This window comes from Dermacentor albipictus, chromosome 10 (genome assembly GCF_038994185.2).
Source record: "Dermacentor albipictus isolate Rhodes 1998 colony chromosome 10, USDA_Dalb.pri_finalv2, whole genome shotgun sequence".
Lineage (NCBI taxonomy): Eukaryota > Metazoa > Arthropoda > Arachnida > Ixodida > Ixodidae > Dermacentor > Dermacentor albipictus.
This window is the reverse complement of record NC_091830.1, coordinates 6,842,263-6,856,934: the sequence shown is the minus strand read 5'-3', so window position 1 is coordinate 6,856,934 and position 14,672 is coordinate 6,842,263. Positions and strand designations below refer to the sequence as shown.

The 14,672-nt window shown below is 44.7% G+C and overlaps 1 protein-coding gene, 2 long non-coding RNA genes and 1 other non-coding gene across 4 annotated transcripts; 1 reads left to right on the top strand and 3 right to left on the bottom strand.

The window, feature by feature from the left end:
- Window positions 1-365: 365 nt before the first annotated feature.
- On the bottom strand, window positions 366-10,266 carry LOC139051016 (uncharacterized). Its single transcript, XR_011509194.1, has 3 exons — window positions 10,132-10,266; window positions 8,645-8,815; window positions 366-2,304 (listed from the first exon to the last, which is right to left on the bottom strand). It is a non-coding gene; the product is annotated as an uncharacterized lncRNA (long non-coding RNA).
- Window positions 9,791-9,864, bottom strand: TRNAT-AGU (transfer RNA threonine (anticodon AGU)). Its single transcript has one exon. It is a non-coding gene; the product is annotated as a tRNA-Thr (tRNA).
- LOC139051015 (uncharacterized) lies at window positions 10,223-11,403 on the top strand. Its single transcript, XR_011509193.1, has 2 exons — window positions 10,223-10,570; window positions 11,172-11,403. It is a non-coding gene; the product is annotated as an uncharacterized lncRNA (long non-coding RNA).
- Window positions 11,404-12,143, bottom strand: LOC139051014 (protein YAE1 homolog). The gene is made up of 2 exons (XM_070527998.1): window positions 11,766-12,143; window positions 11,404-11,620 (listed from the first exon to the last, which is right to left on the bottom strand). Exons 1-2 carry the CDS (start codon window positions 11,957-11,959, stop codon window positions 11,422-11,424), a joined length of 393 nt encoding a protein of 130 aa, XP_070384099.1. The 5' UTR covers window positions 11,960-12,143; the 3' UTR covers window positions 11,404-11,421.
- Window positions 12,144-14,672: the final 2,529 nt, after the last annotated feature.

The following is a 14,672-nucleotide window of genomic DNA, read 5'->3' as shown; positions in this document are numbered from 1 at the left end:
CACAGGATAACCAGCCTTCTCGAGCCTATCTATCTGTTGTGAAAAACTTTGTTGCATATTGTGTGGGCATGACTTAGCAATAGCAGACCTAAGAGAGTATGCTATCCCCTGTTTAACAAGTTTGGAATGACTAGAAGAAAACAGAAATGCTCCAGAAGGAGTACATCTGTTGGCACTATTCGCCTAGGGCAAAGAAACCACTGCTTGAATTTCCTTGTCATTCCAAACTTGTTAAACAGGGGATAACACACTTAGGTCTGCCATTGCTAAGTCATGTCCGCACAATATGCAACAAAGTTTTTCTCAACAGATAGATAGGCTCAAGAAGGCTGGTTATCCTGTGAATTTGTTATCACTAACCTGCGAGAAGCTTTCAGAATGGGTAAAAAGCACCGTTAAGAAACAAAAAGAACAGAATAAAAAGGTTTGCTGTGGTGCCCTATGTACATAGGTTATCCCATGGTTTACGGAACGTGGCCAATAGATATGACATCAATACAGTTTTCTCGACCCCCCCGCAAATTGTCTAACATGTGCTCTATGACAAACAGTAAACCTGAACAGGGTGGCAAAAGAAGAAAAAATGATTGCGGCGTTAGACATGTGGTCCCGTTTGTGCCTTGTAACACTGGTATAGTTCATCAGATTCCGATTAGGTGCGGGAAATCTTACATTGGACAGAGCGGCAGGTGCATTAACATTAGATTAAAAGAACACGAACAATCGCTTAGCAACTCCAATGCTTCACATCTAGCTTCACATTGTTTCAATTGCAGTTGTAAACCTTTGTTTGAAGACACAAATGCCAAACTACACGGGAAATAATCGAGACCATTCACATCAAAAAATTAGGAGAGACTTGCGTCAGCCACGCATCATTGTCTCCATTAGGATGCGAATTTCAGTATCTTCAGAGCACGTGTGTAAATCTCAAGTAGTGTCTTTTTGTTGTTTGCTTTTTGGCTTCCTTACTTCTTGATATGCTTAACTGATGTCTTCAGACCTTGTCATGTTCATATGCAGCTGCATTTGCAATCACCCATTCATATGTTGCTAGTTTCAATAAAAATTTAGTTGACAGTTGGCGTTCATCCTGTCTGCTTCTAGTCTCTGTCTGCGTCACTTCGCGCTACAATCCAAGATCGTGTTACCGCACCAACTCGCCAACTTTTTTATCCTTTTGCATTACACCTCTTGGTCACTCACATTTGTTCAGTTTGAGTGCATTCATGTGTGAAAATAGTGATTTCAATGAACATTCAATTAAGCCTTCCTGCTTGTACATTCTAGATGACTTGCTTGGCTTATAAAAAGCTTTATTGTGCAAACATAGGCTTGAAGAGCAAGACAATCAATGTTATTCATGGAGTCATATGTTCAGAGAGGGCTTGCACCTTACCAAGGCAGTTGTAGCCTGCAGTCTGTAAGTGTTGCATGGAGAAAACATGATTGCAGTGATTGATGCAGAGTCGGTAATAAAACTGTGCTGTATCATGTAAATACCTTGAATAAACAGTTTTGTATTTATGTGGTTCTTTTAGCCTTATCCATTAGTAGTACAGTAGGCCATTTCATTGGAGTAGTTGTTTCCAAATGTGACTTGGAAGCCATCTATTTTTGTGTCAGTATTATAGTCTGTAGAGAAAAATGAGGAATACAGAAAATATGTTTAAAAATGAGGGTAATTGGTTTTCTGCACTTTTTATTTCAAAACAAGGCACTTTGCATGTATTTGGTGAGTCAAACAGACTACCAATAAAGTGCACAACATGTACTCATGCCGGATCTCTATGCTTGCAAAAGTGTAGCATTGAGCAGATGTTTAGGGCTCGTCACTTCCAAGCACAGCACCATGAAAGCTTTCGGTGTTGGGGACATCAAAGTTCAAAAGATGACTGTACATTGTGATTGCATAGAGGTTTTTATAACATGTATCTGTAAGCAAATATGTATTATAAGCTCAGCTCTCTGAATCTTCAGTGTGTGTGACGAAATACTGCATCTTGGCAATTTGCATCGCCCTGTTAATTCAGCAATTCTGGAGGTGACCTCAGCATAAAATTGAGGACCTTGGCCAACAAAGTCCAAGAGTAGATTTGAAGAATACTATGCAGACGAAAGTAATGTTCAACAGGTGCCGTGCTGTGATATAATCCTAGTCACCATGTTGGAGGACCAGCTTAATGAGAAGCTGCGTCTGTGGGCGTAGTCGCGCAGTGGTTCTGTCATGATTCTGGCTCGGACACCAGCAGCGTTTTGGTATTGTCTCTATGATATTCAAGCAGGATACCCGTGGCCGTGAATCTGTGGAATAAGAATGGATTGAAGCACATACATTAGGCTTTACTAAGTGATGACCAACAGCTTCCTGCTATGCTTGAAAATAAAAGTGTGCGTTCATTCCATTCTACTGGTACACTCGAACATAGATCTGACGAATTGTTAGAAAAAGAAATCTAAAATGTTTTAAAACAGTATCACCACGTAATGAATGAATAAGCTTATAAAGAATATTGCATATAAAGATGTCTTTTGTGTGTCTAGTGCTATTTCATTGTAACGAAATCTGATTTTACTAAGTTAAGACGCAGAAACTTGGAGGTTAGCAAAGAAGCTTGAGAGAACCATACAATGGGTAATGTAACGAAAAATTATAGGTGTAACGTTAAGAGATGGGCACATGGGGGTAACCACTTTCTAGTTGAGCCTAACTTTTCATTGTTACTGTCAGAAATACGATCATATTTGGTGCTTTTATGTTTTGTCACTTCATGACTTATTACTTGCTGCATAAACTGTGATACATAAAACTGTAGCTTAATCATTGGTCTTTCGAATGAAAGTAAACCAGAAATTTTCACTTGGAAAGTTTAATACTTGCTATGTAGGATTTCAGAGAAGCACTTGAAAAAGTGTGAATTGTTGAAAAAAATTATTTGCAATTTAACTGAAAGTAGCGAGAGTAAAAGGAAATCTTAAATAAATATTTGCCTTGCTCCCAGTATCCAGCGTCTCCAAAGTTACACAACGTTGGAGAAGTTTTGCAAATTTGTTGGCATGAATAGCCGAAGTGATTCCCATGCTATGCTGTGAAGGAAAGCCATGGCTTTGAAATTGTGGAAACAGATATGCACCTACTGTCCATGATACTTTTTCTTACTCCTGGCAGGAAGCACCTGGCTTCATTCATTCTGCATTTGTACAAAAGTGATATTAGTTGATATTAGTGATATTGATATTAGTTGAATGTAGCCATCCTGAGCATGTGCAGACATGTTGTGTATTGTTATGGTAATGTAGTTGTTAATTTGGAATTAGAAATTAGACAACCTGACAGAAGCCACTGTGCTTCATTGCTGCTGTGATATGTAGCCAAGCTGACGAAAACATACATCTTGTGTTGCTTGGTTTGGGTGGTTCGAGGAGCACTGAAGTCCAGCTTCAAAAGATGCCACCTATCAGAGTTTTATTTTTCCATACTCCCCAATGCGCCTGAATATTGACAAATCTGACCAAAGCTAAAGATGTAGTCTTCATTTCATATGGTACATGGCATTGCTTGTGGGAGAGTTTGTTCCAATGGCAATGTAGAACAGCCAATTGAATAGCTGTCAATTAAATTGATCTATTTTCCATAGGGTGGTGAGGAAAGAGGATGAAATAAAGTTGGCCAGGTGATGTAATGCATAGGGCAGATAACTGCTGGTTTAGTAGAGTTGTTGGTGCCAAGGGAAGGGGAGTGCAGTCGAGAACAGCAGAGAACCATATAGCTGGTGTCATAAAAACTGGAGGACGCTTAAGCTTCGCCTTCAAGAGTGGAACGCGACAGCATTCCCGTCGACCCGCCAAGGGATGTGAGACAATGGGCTTCGGCGCAGCGACGACGCGCCCCGCATCGGACGCGGTGAGCGTCGAGCAATGCAGCGTTCGGCGCGGCAACGAAATGTGCGCCTGAGCAAGCGACGCACGCCTGAGCCTCGGAAGAGCTCGTTTCTAAGGCAACACCGCATTCACTAGAGGCGCGTTTGTACAGCTTTGAAGCATGGAACTCGTGGCTCAGTCCCCCGGAATGGCTTCCTGTACTAGACCAATTGGCTTCTGTGAAGCCCTTCTAAACACCTTACACTGGCCGAGCTGTGGCTGGTGTTTTTAGAATATGTACATGTCGTGTAATTGATCTTTTTGTTTGCGTTTGTGAAAAGGCAATAAAGAAAAAAAAAAACTCGTGGCTCAGTGGTAGCGCCTCTGTCTCACACTCCGGAGACCCTGGTTCGATTCCCACCCAGCCCATCTTGCAAGTTGTTTTTTATTCATGAAGGGCCTGCTGGGATTTATCGCTCACGGCCAACGACGCCGACGACACCGGCTTTTCTGCGACACGAGCTCCTTAACGCTATCGCGTTAAAAGGAGGAAATTTCCAGATATCGGCTGGTGCCAGCTGGAACAAGACAGGGGGTCATTGGAGATAGCTGAGAGAGGCGCTACCTTTGTCCTGCAGTGGTCATAAAGTATGGGCTGATGATGAATTGTTCTATTTCTTTTATAATGGGGACATTTCGTGTACAAAGTTTTTTGGTATGCACTTCTCGGTAGTATAAGCTGAGCCTAGTGCACCAAACTATAATGGAAATGGTGAATGCAGTATGTAATAACGATTGAACTCCTAATTTGGTCATGCTACCAGGGGTTCAAAGTTTGAAGCAGACCTTAATGTTTGCGCAAACAAGGCAACTTGTGGGAAGCTCAATACAGAAATGGAAAGGGATTGAAGTCGGGAGATGTGTTTGGTGTGTCAGGGTGAAATGGAGAATGATGGAGCCAAACATATGCGCTTTTTGATAAAAAATCAAGCAATTATCTTCTGGTACAGCTTCCGAGCCCATGGGGCTGCGTTGTGATTGCCACTGAGTGCATTTATGTTATCCGACTGCTATTAACCATATCTAGCAACGTTGAGACTAACTATGGTCCTGCCAACCTAGACACTGTACTGGCCGAATTGCAGAAACTAACCACAGGCCAAACAACACTTGTGCAGCAGCTAAAGGGCCTGAAACTGCAGCTGACCACCACAGACAAAACAATCAACGACCTGAATAAGGGCATGACCGACTTAGAGGCCCGTTATCGGGCCCTCATGCCTCTACGCCAAGACATAGAAATACTACAGACAACATCAGCTGAAACAACTCGCCTGGTCACAGCGTTAGAGGTCTGTTTCAACAACGACGAAAACTGATCTCGCCGCAGTAACAATCTTCTATGGAATTACTGACCCCACTGCAAATGAAACTTTTACCAAGTCTGAAGAATTAATAATTCAGATCTGCCGTGATCATTTACAAACCGACATCAACCCCACAGATATAGAACGGGCACATCACTTAGGAAAACACATCAAAGATTGGAATCGTCCAATAATAGATACATTCACTCACTGGAAAACGAAAGACGCTCTTCTGTCAAAAGGCCAAATGCTCAAAGGAACAAATTATAATGTAGGTGAAGATTTCTCTCGCCTGACTCGAAAAGCATGGAAGGCCCTTTTGCATATCGCCAAATCTAAATCACTTGCATACTCTCTACGCTATAAAGCCATGTACATTGGCCCTAAAGGATATATTTTTCACGAACCATCTAACTCTATAAAAGAAATTGTGTAGCAATCATCCTGTCCTCTACAAAAAAAGAATCAACCAGAACTTGCACTCAGAAATGATCTTTAATTTTCCGCAGTCTTTACTAACGCACGCAGTTATCTTCCGAAGCGCGAGCTTGTATCTAACATATCAACAGGCAGCAACGTGCTCATTCTAACAGAAACTTGGCTACACGGTGACGTCACTGATACCGAAGTTTTGGCCGAGCTACCTGATTTTCAAGTTTATCGAACTGACCGCGTAGGCACAAGTGGTGGCAGTATTCTTGTAGCAGTTCACCGGCAACTTTTGCATTCATTTATTAACATCGCATCAAAACTCGAAATACTATGGCTATTATATCACGCATCACCATCTGTAGGGAGCTCAGTAACAACTTAATACAACTTAGGACAACCTACCCTAATGCCTCCATCCTACTTTTCAGGGACTTTAATTTCCCAAACATGGACTGGAAGAACTTACCATATTCTTCAATAGTAGGTCCCCCAGAGGCAAGGACTTTTATCGACCTTTGTTTGAACTTTAATCTGACACAATTAGTTTTAGAGCCAACGTGCATCACACCCGAATCTGCAACCATTCTGGACCTAATCCTGACTAATAATCCCAGTACCCTCTCATGTATTGCACATCTTCGAGGAATTAGTGACCATAACATCAAATAAGACATAAGAAATCTATAAGGCTGTACAAAAAGGGTGACTATGACGCAATTAACCGCGAACTTGAAATCTTCCCCACGTTTGAAGCCGCATATCACAATCAGTCAATATTTGATAACTGGTCGATGTTTAAGGATAAGTTAACAGATTTGGCTAACAAATATATTCCTAAAGTTCACATTCGCTCCAGTAACCAAGAACAGTGGTTTACTAACACCTTAAAGAAACTAGAAAATAAAAAGAAACATCTTTACCGAGTGGCTACAAATAACGGGAACTCGCATCGATGGGAAATCTACTACAAAGCTGAAAGCGAATATCTGATTGCAATCCGCAGCGCAAAGCATTCCTTTTATGGCACTACATTCCCAAATTTGCTGCGCACTAACCCAAGACAATTTTGGCAAGTAATAAATCCTCATCCTGTTCACACTATTACGCTCACCAATGACTCACACGAGACAATTACCGATACTGAATGCGCTGACACTTTTAATTCCGCTTTTACAACAGTATTCACAAAAGAAATCTAAACAAATATTTCTTTTCCTTTGTACAATATTGAAAGTTACATGCCATGCATCACATTTTGTGCTGACGAAATTTCATTCATAATCCAAAAGACTTGGATTATGGTATTAATATCTAAGGTATTGATATCTTCATTTGGCATTGATGAAATTAACTTTAAACTTCTAAGAAACACAAGACACATGGCTGCATCATACTGGTCCTTGCTGTTCTCACAGTCACTCTCTTCAGGAAACATGCCAGGTGATTGGAAAGCGGGAAAGATCATTCTAGTCTACAAAACAGGTAACAGGAATTCTCCTATAAATTATTGACCCATCTCACTAACAAGTGTACCATGCAAAAATCATGAAACATGTCATCTACTCTCAAATCATTGCCTCTTGGACAGTAACCACATTTTTTCACCCTTCACAACATGGTTTTTCGCAAAAGTTTCTCTTGCGAAACTCAATTAGCTCTTTTCACACTAACCTTGACACCAATGTACAAACTGACGCAATCTTTTTTGGATTTTTGCAAAGGCATTTGATAAAGTATCCTACCGACATTTGCTACTAAAACTTCTACTGTTGAACTTGGACCCTATTGTTCTAATCTGGATAAAGGAATTTTTTGTCTATTCACACACAAATGGTTTTAGACAACAATAACCTGTCAAGTCCCCTCCCAGTAACCTCTGGCATGGCCCCAAGGATCTGTTCTTGGTCCCCTGGTATTTGTAATATATATTAATGATTTACCTCAGTGTGTCTCCTCTAATATATGCATGTTTGCAGACGACTGTGTAATCTACCGCTCTATCAATTACTGCTCTCCAAAATGATCTTAATAGTGTTTTAGAATGGTGCAGCAATTCGCTGATGGCCCTTAACGCCAACAAATGTAAATTCGTTTCCTTATCGCGCCGTTAAAACCCTTTATTCTTCCCATATACAATTGATAATACTCCATTAGAACCTGTACAAGCCTACAAATATCTGGGTGTAACCCTATCTCACGATTTGTCCCCTTGGTGCGCACATATGTCACTAGCATTTACATGTCACTAGCAGCTAACAAAACCTTAGGCTTTCTAAAACGGAATCTACGGCACGTCCCACCAGATGTAAAATTACTAGCATATAAGTCACTGGTGAGGCTGAAACTGGAATACACGTCAGCCATCTGGAATCCGCATCAAGCATATCTCACCGACACATTAGAATCAGTTCAAAATCGCGCTGTTAGCTTCATTCATACCTCATACTTATAGGACGTCAGCGTTTGATGTCTGTAATCAGAATCCGGCTTGTAAATGCATTCATGCCGACGTCACATTTCCACTCTTTCCCTATACCTCAAGTTCTTTTCTTCCCTTAATCAAGAGCCTTGCATCACAGCAGCAGCATGTATATCTCATCGCATCAGCCATCCACTTCAAGTAGCATGCCCACATGCATGGACTAACAATCTTCACAGCCTCATTTTTCTTCTGTACCACAACAGACTGGAACGGCCTTCCCACCAACTTCGCTACTACCACTTGTCCATCTTCGTTCACAGAACTTGTAACCGACCATTTTGTGAAATAATTATTTCTCACAATGTTTTCGCTATTTTATAAAAACCCACCCCTTATGTAATGCCCCTGCGGGGGACTTTTAAGGTGATATACTCAACTGAACTGAAACTCACGAGGGGGAGGGCTGAGTGGTTCAGGTCGTTCTTGTCCACAAGGGACTAAATAAGAGACCCCGAGTTAGTGCACTCTTTTATCAAGGCCAGAGTAAGGCAGATTCACGTGCCTTTGGCTATGTCCCATGCGAGTCGATTCGGCAAGCTTCTTGAAATTTCGGACCCTACGATCTGGACTGGACAAACTGCCGTGATGCCAGTCGCACCATGTGCCCGACTTATTCATTGCCACAGGAGAGGCACATAATGTTTGTGCCATGGTTGATGCAGATTGTTTGATACTGGAAAAAAGAACAAAAAGACAAGAAACAAATCCGAGGATGCCTATGAGCTAAGCTTATTACGAGTTGTGAATGTGAAAGCATTAAAGTGCAATTGATCACTGCTGAGATGTCGTTTGAGTTTTGTGCGGCAAATAATGTTTGGGGAGTTTTGCTGCAGGTATATGTTATTGAGTTTTGTGATTAAATTGGTGAGGGTTATCTTTTTCTTGTACAGTGTCTACATTAGCATGTTGGCTGTAGACTGCATTCATTTAGATGATATTTCTGGGAAATCAAGGCCACTGTGTGCCACGGACATCTGCATGACGACAGATCGAGGAAGCAGCAGCAGTCACTTAGGCAGGCAGGCGTGCGCAGCAGCTAAGCGAGAGTGAGGCCGACGACAACCTGCCTTGTCCCGCGGTGCCATAGCTGCATAGAATAAAGAAGTATTTGCTCCGTTGCAACAATGCCCTCTACCCTCACGCAACACTGGTGCGCTATCGTGTCAGCAAGTGTTCCGTTTCGCCCGCTCTGCCCCGTCGAGGCGCACTTGCGACGTAGTTGGTTCTTTATTCTATGATGTGGCGTCGCAGCCAATGGGAAGGTGCCGTTTTGCTGCTACAGACGCCGCCGGCTTTTTCGCTCAGTGGGCAATTTGATGCTTTTGCATTTAAAAAAAAAACCGCGCGCTAGCATGGATATCAACTCTATTTTTACAAAGCACTACTTCAGTTGAACGCCTTTCAGCACTGATCAATGGTGCCTGCTATAGTTTCAGTTATAGCTAATTGTTGGGCACATTTTGTTGTGAACTGCCTTGAGTTTCCATGCTTGGTCAGAGTGGAAAAAGAGCTGGGGCAATGGGTGCGAAATCAAGCAATTGCACTGGTGAGCAAATCAGTGAAACGCGGTTTTATGCAAGTAGGAGGAAGCAAAGGCTGCGCGAACGTGTACACAAAATAAAAAAACCGGCATTACATTTGCGAATGCAGGCACCGGTGGGATTCGAACCCACGATCTCCTGTTTACTAGACAGGCGCTTTAACCAACTAAGCCACGGCGCCGACGAACCGAGTTGTAAAAATAACCTATTATGTACAATTAGCTTCGTACGATTTTTTTTTAAGAATAATTTTTGATGATTCGCAGCTTTTGGCATGTTGTCTCAGCTATTATCTTCGGTTTACAACCCAAGTTGTGTCGGTGTCGACAAATTTGAGGATCGGCAAACACCTTCATTTTATGCACCGTGGATGTTTAGTTGCATGTGTCAGCACCAAGAAGCACGGCTACAGTGTTGCACGGCTGTATGAGTGACTGCGCATACCCACCGTCGTGACTTTTTCCTTCCCAATATATATAAAGCGTCGATTGTCTCACTAGAGTCACTCTACTCAATGTAGCACACGTAGGGTACGCAATGACGCAAGGACGCGGCTGACGCAGCAGCCAGTCACGCACCTGGCAGTTATCGCCAAAAGCCTCGTCAATCCATGCCAAGCCAATCGTTCCGCGTGTGAAAAGCTGTGTTCGTTCGTAAATATCCGACCAGTGTGATCTAATATCGTATTTCTGCCGCTTGTCAGCGTGGGTCAGCTCTGCCAGGAACAAGAGCGGTGCAGCATTAATAGCATTTGATCACCACAGAACTTGGAACAAGCGCGTCATGACTGTGCGACGGAGATCTTCCATCAATCGGTAGCAGCTGAGCGACAGCGGCATCTCCGAGGGCGCAGCGTCAAGGGCAAGCATCTTCCACCGTGTGGGCAAGTGAGTAGCCGCAGTGTTGGGCAGCCCAGGGTCGCATGGCTACTCAGCGTGCCGGACTTTGTCATTTGAGAACGGAGGTCGGCATTCTCCGCGTGCTTGTGCGCACCGTTTTCAATCGGTTGCCTCCGGAGAGCGGCTTGGGCCGAGTGCGCAAGCTGTGTCGCAGCCTTCGGCGTCTTCTGCGGTCGCGACGGCCGTCAGATGACTCGCTGGTGGCCCAGGCCGTCGCGGACTGCGAGTTAGCGGCGGCGTACATAATGCAGCGAATGCGAAAAGGCCACCAGCTTGAGACACTTCTGCTGCTTCTCGCTTCCACTGCGCGGGCACGTAGCCTTGTCCAGTGGCTAGTAGAGAAGCGACAGGGCGAGCAGGACGGCGTGTCCAAGCTAAAGCGCCTGTACCGTCGCTTGCTCAAGAAAGGCTGCAAGAAACCAGTCTTGTTGAAACGCACGTGCCTACATGCACTGCGTTCCGTCCGCGCGGGCCGCAGTAGCGTCGCTAAGGAGGCACGAAAGATGCGCTCTGTGTGTGAGCCGGCTAGCATTGTGTGATGGGAGGGATGATGGGATGTTCCCACCAACCCTCCAAACTGTTGTTGCAGTGTCGTGGCGAAGGTTTATGCCGGGGTACGCTACGGTGATCACCACTGGCTGGATGGCGTTCATCTACTGGGGCTGGCTCAAGATCGCCCGGAACGACTTGTTCGTGCCTGTCGAGGAGAGGCAGCCCGTACCGCACGAAGTGCTGATCAACTTCCTATCTAGGCAATGGAACAGCTCCGAATCGGCTACGCAGAGCGGCGACAATGAGAATAAAGAGCAGAAGGAAGCGTGTTTCTGTGGTCACTCTTTTTATTGCTCCTGCGTCCTGTCTTCGTCTGGCAGGCTAAGTCCGCGCGCCTGCAGCGCACACTGCACTTGGACGCGGGTCTCGTGCACTTGCGCTGCGCCCGCGCGGCCTGCCAGCAGGTCTCGCTCGAGCTGTACCAGTCGGCCGGTCAGTTCCGTCAGCTCTGACCGATCGCCGCCTTCGGCGAAACTGCACGCGCCCCTGGAAAGATAATTACTGCTGGATTTGCTGCATCACGGAATCACGCCAAATTAAAACTTGATTTACGAAAGGCACGACGGCTTGTGTTTAGTCCGTGCTAGTCCTGTATCAACGTTAAGCGCCGCAGTAGTCGGCGGGAACTTACCGAACCAGGCCTCTCCAGACAGCGACTTGGCGAAGCAGCTGGAAGCCCTCGCGGAATCCCTGGTCGAAACCGGCCTGCAGTGCACGCTCTTTTCCCTCGGCCAGGCCGTCGCGAAGCCCGTCCTGTTCCCGCGCTGCCTGCAACCGCTGCCACTCGACGTCCGCGAGGCGGTCTTCCCAGTCGTCTTCGTCCATCGTGGTCACCGTCGTCGTCGTTTAGCCATTGCAGCTTACAACACTGAGCCCTCTATGACTGAGCTCGAAAGTACGCGGACTATTAGATCATCCGCAGACTCAGATTCTCCGCAGGGAGGTCGCTCCTTGGCTCCCTACTGCATACTATTGCACATTCCAAAAACGGCTACCCTACTTTCTTGAATTGGATTGGATTGATTCGATGGATGGATGGATGGATGGATGGCGGCTATACCCTTTGTAACGGGCGGCGGCTGGCGCCACCTAGCCTTTTGCTCCCCCCTCCTATTTTATTATTATTCTTTTTTTTCCTATCTTTATATCCTCTTTTTTTTCAACTTAGTTTTTACTCCCCCCCCAAGATAACTATCTAAAACAGTAGAGGAAACATTTTGTCCCCGATTTATGTTATTATCTATCCCTTGACTTCCTCCACCAATCCTCTAGCCTCCCCTTCGTTACTGCCACTCTTTTCTCGTCTATTTGCCCTCGTTCCCCGGGAAAACCTAATGCCCCTTCCATATCTGCCTCTGTTCCCTCTGCCAGGGTCGGGCGAAGGGCTGTGCATCTCAGCACTATATGTTCAGTGGTCTCCATTTCGGCTCCGCAAGCTGCGCACCGAAGGTCCACGTCTTCAAATTTATCCCTGTATGTTTTCGTCCTCAAAACCCCCGTCCTAGCCTCGAATAATAGTGAGCTGCCCCGCGAGTTATCAAATAAGAGCTCTCTCTTAATCTCCTGTTTTTGTGACCTATACATTGATAGCGATGGCTTTCCGAGCATTCTTTCTTCCCACATTTTTCTTTCCGTCTCCTTCACCTCCTTTCCCACACTAGAACCACTTTGGATCCCCTCCCTCGGCTGTAGGTATCTATTCCTCAGCTTCCTCGTTCGGAGTGTCCACTTTGTGTTCAAACTTTTCATGTACAGATATTTGTACACTTTTCCTGCCCACCTTTTTTCCTCCAGTGCTGAGAGTCTCTGTTCAAATTTTATTTTACTTATTGCCTCTCTACCTTCAAATGACGTCCATCCCATGTCCCCCTGCACTCCCTCATTAGGGGTGTTCCCGTGTGCTCCTAAGGCCAACCTGCCTACACTTCTCTGTCTCGTTTCCATGCATGCCTGAACTTCCGATTTCATGCACAGTACTGAATTTCCGAATGTGAGGCCAGGTACCATAACCCCTTTCCATACGCCCCTAACCACCTCGTACCTATTATAGTTCCAAAGTGCCTTGTGTTTCATTACAGCCGAGTTCCTTTTCACTTTTTCAATCATAGTTTTTTCCTGTTCTTCCAAGTACTTTTTGCCCTCGTTTAGCCATATGCCCAAATACTTGTATTTTTGAACATGATCAATCTTAGTGCTTTGTATTTCCAATGGTTCCCCCCTTTCTGCATTGTATACTATTACCCCAGACTTCTCTCTACTGAATTGGAGTCCCAATTTTTCTCCCTCCTCTCCACATATGCTCATTAGTTCCTGTAGTCCTTCTCGGGTGTCAGCAAGCAGTACTATATCATCTGCATACATCAGTCCTGCTAGTACTTGAACTACCTTCTGCCCTTCCAGCATATAGCTTATGTCGGTTCCTATTGTGCTCTGTTCTAGTCTCTTTTCCATTTGGCTCATGTAGATCATAAAAAGCAGAGGTGACAATGGACAGCCCTGTCTGAGACCGCTTCTTATTTTAGCTGGCTTTGTAGTTTCCTCCTCCCATGTTATCTCTACCTCATTATCTGTATAAACTTGTTGTAGAAACTCTATCATCTTTCTCTCTAGACCATATTCCCTCAACTGGCTCCATAACTTTTCTCGGTTTACATTATCATAAGCTCCTCTAATGTCTAAAAAGGCTATCCATAGTGGTTTCTGCCTGGCTGTCGCTATCTCTAGTGTTGAAATAGTGGTGATGGCGATGGGCATTGAAATAACTGTTCAGGGCCTACTAATTTGTCGATGTTACAGGGAGTAAAACGTCTCGCATGTCTTTACAATCATAAAAAGCCAAAATTGTACACCGCTCCAGCAAAAATAACATAATAAATAAAAAGCTGCGTCTTTATTTTCTGGCCCCTCGCATGATGGCGGCTAGGAACGGCGCCCATTTCAAAAAAATGGTGGTCATATTCTTGCTTGAGCGAGGTGGGAGGAGAAAGCCTTTAGTTTCTTGGTACACAACATAAAACAGTCAATAAAACTGGGCTTGCCTTCCTACAGCTGCGTTTCGGCTACGGAGTAGGCGAGAGTAGCATAGATAGCTGCACTTATTCATGCACGCTACTGTAGACCTTGTCGAATTCAAATGGAAGATTCGGAGCGGGTGAGCACTAGCGACCATTTCGCGAGCGACCGACTGCGACGTAGAGCGGCGCCTCCAAATCCGCAATTGGAACATAAGTGCTGCCGCCAGAGCAAGTTTGCACCCGTACACACAATGTAGCCACAGAACATGCAGCTATTATAGTTGCGTGCCGATTCGTCTGCCCCCCCCCAACGACGGCTTCTCCGTGATGCGTAGCGCAGCACGCACGACACTGTAGAGACGTAGAAACAGGCAGCAATACAAGCACCGACCAACAATGGAATATGTTATTTCCTAAAAGGCAGGGTAGAAGCAAATGTACAAACTTTTACAAAACTTTACGAAAAGCTTTTACGAATTGCTGACTCCCACGTTGCAGCTTTACACAAAAGGGAACACTTTAGA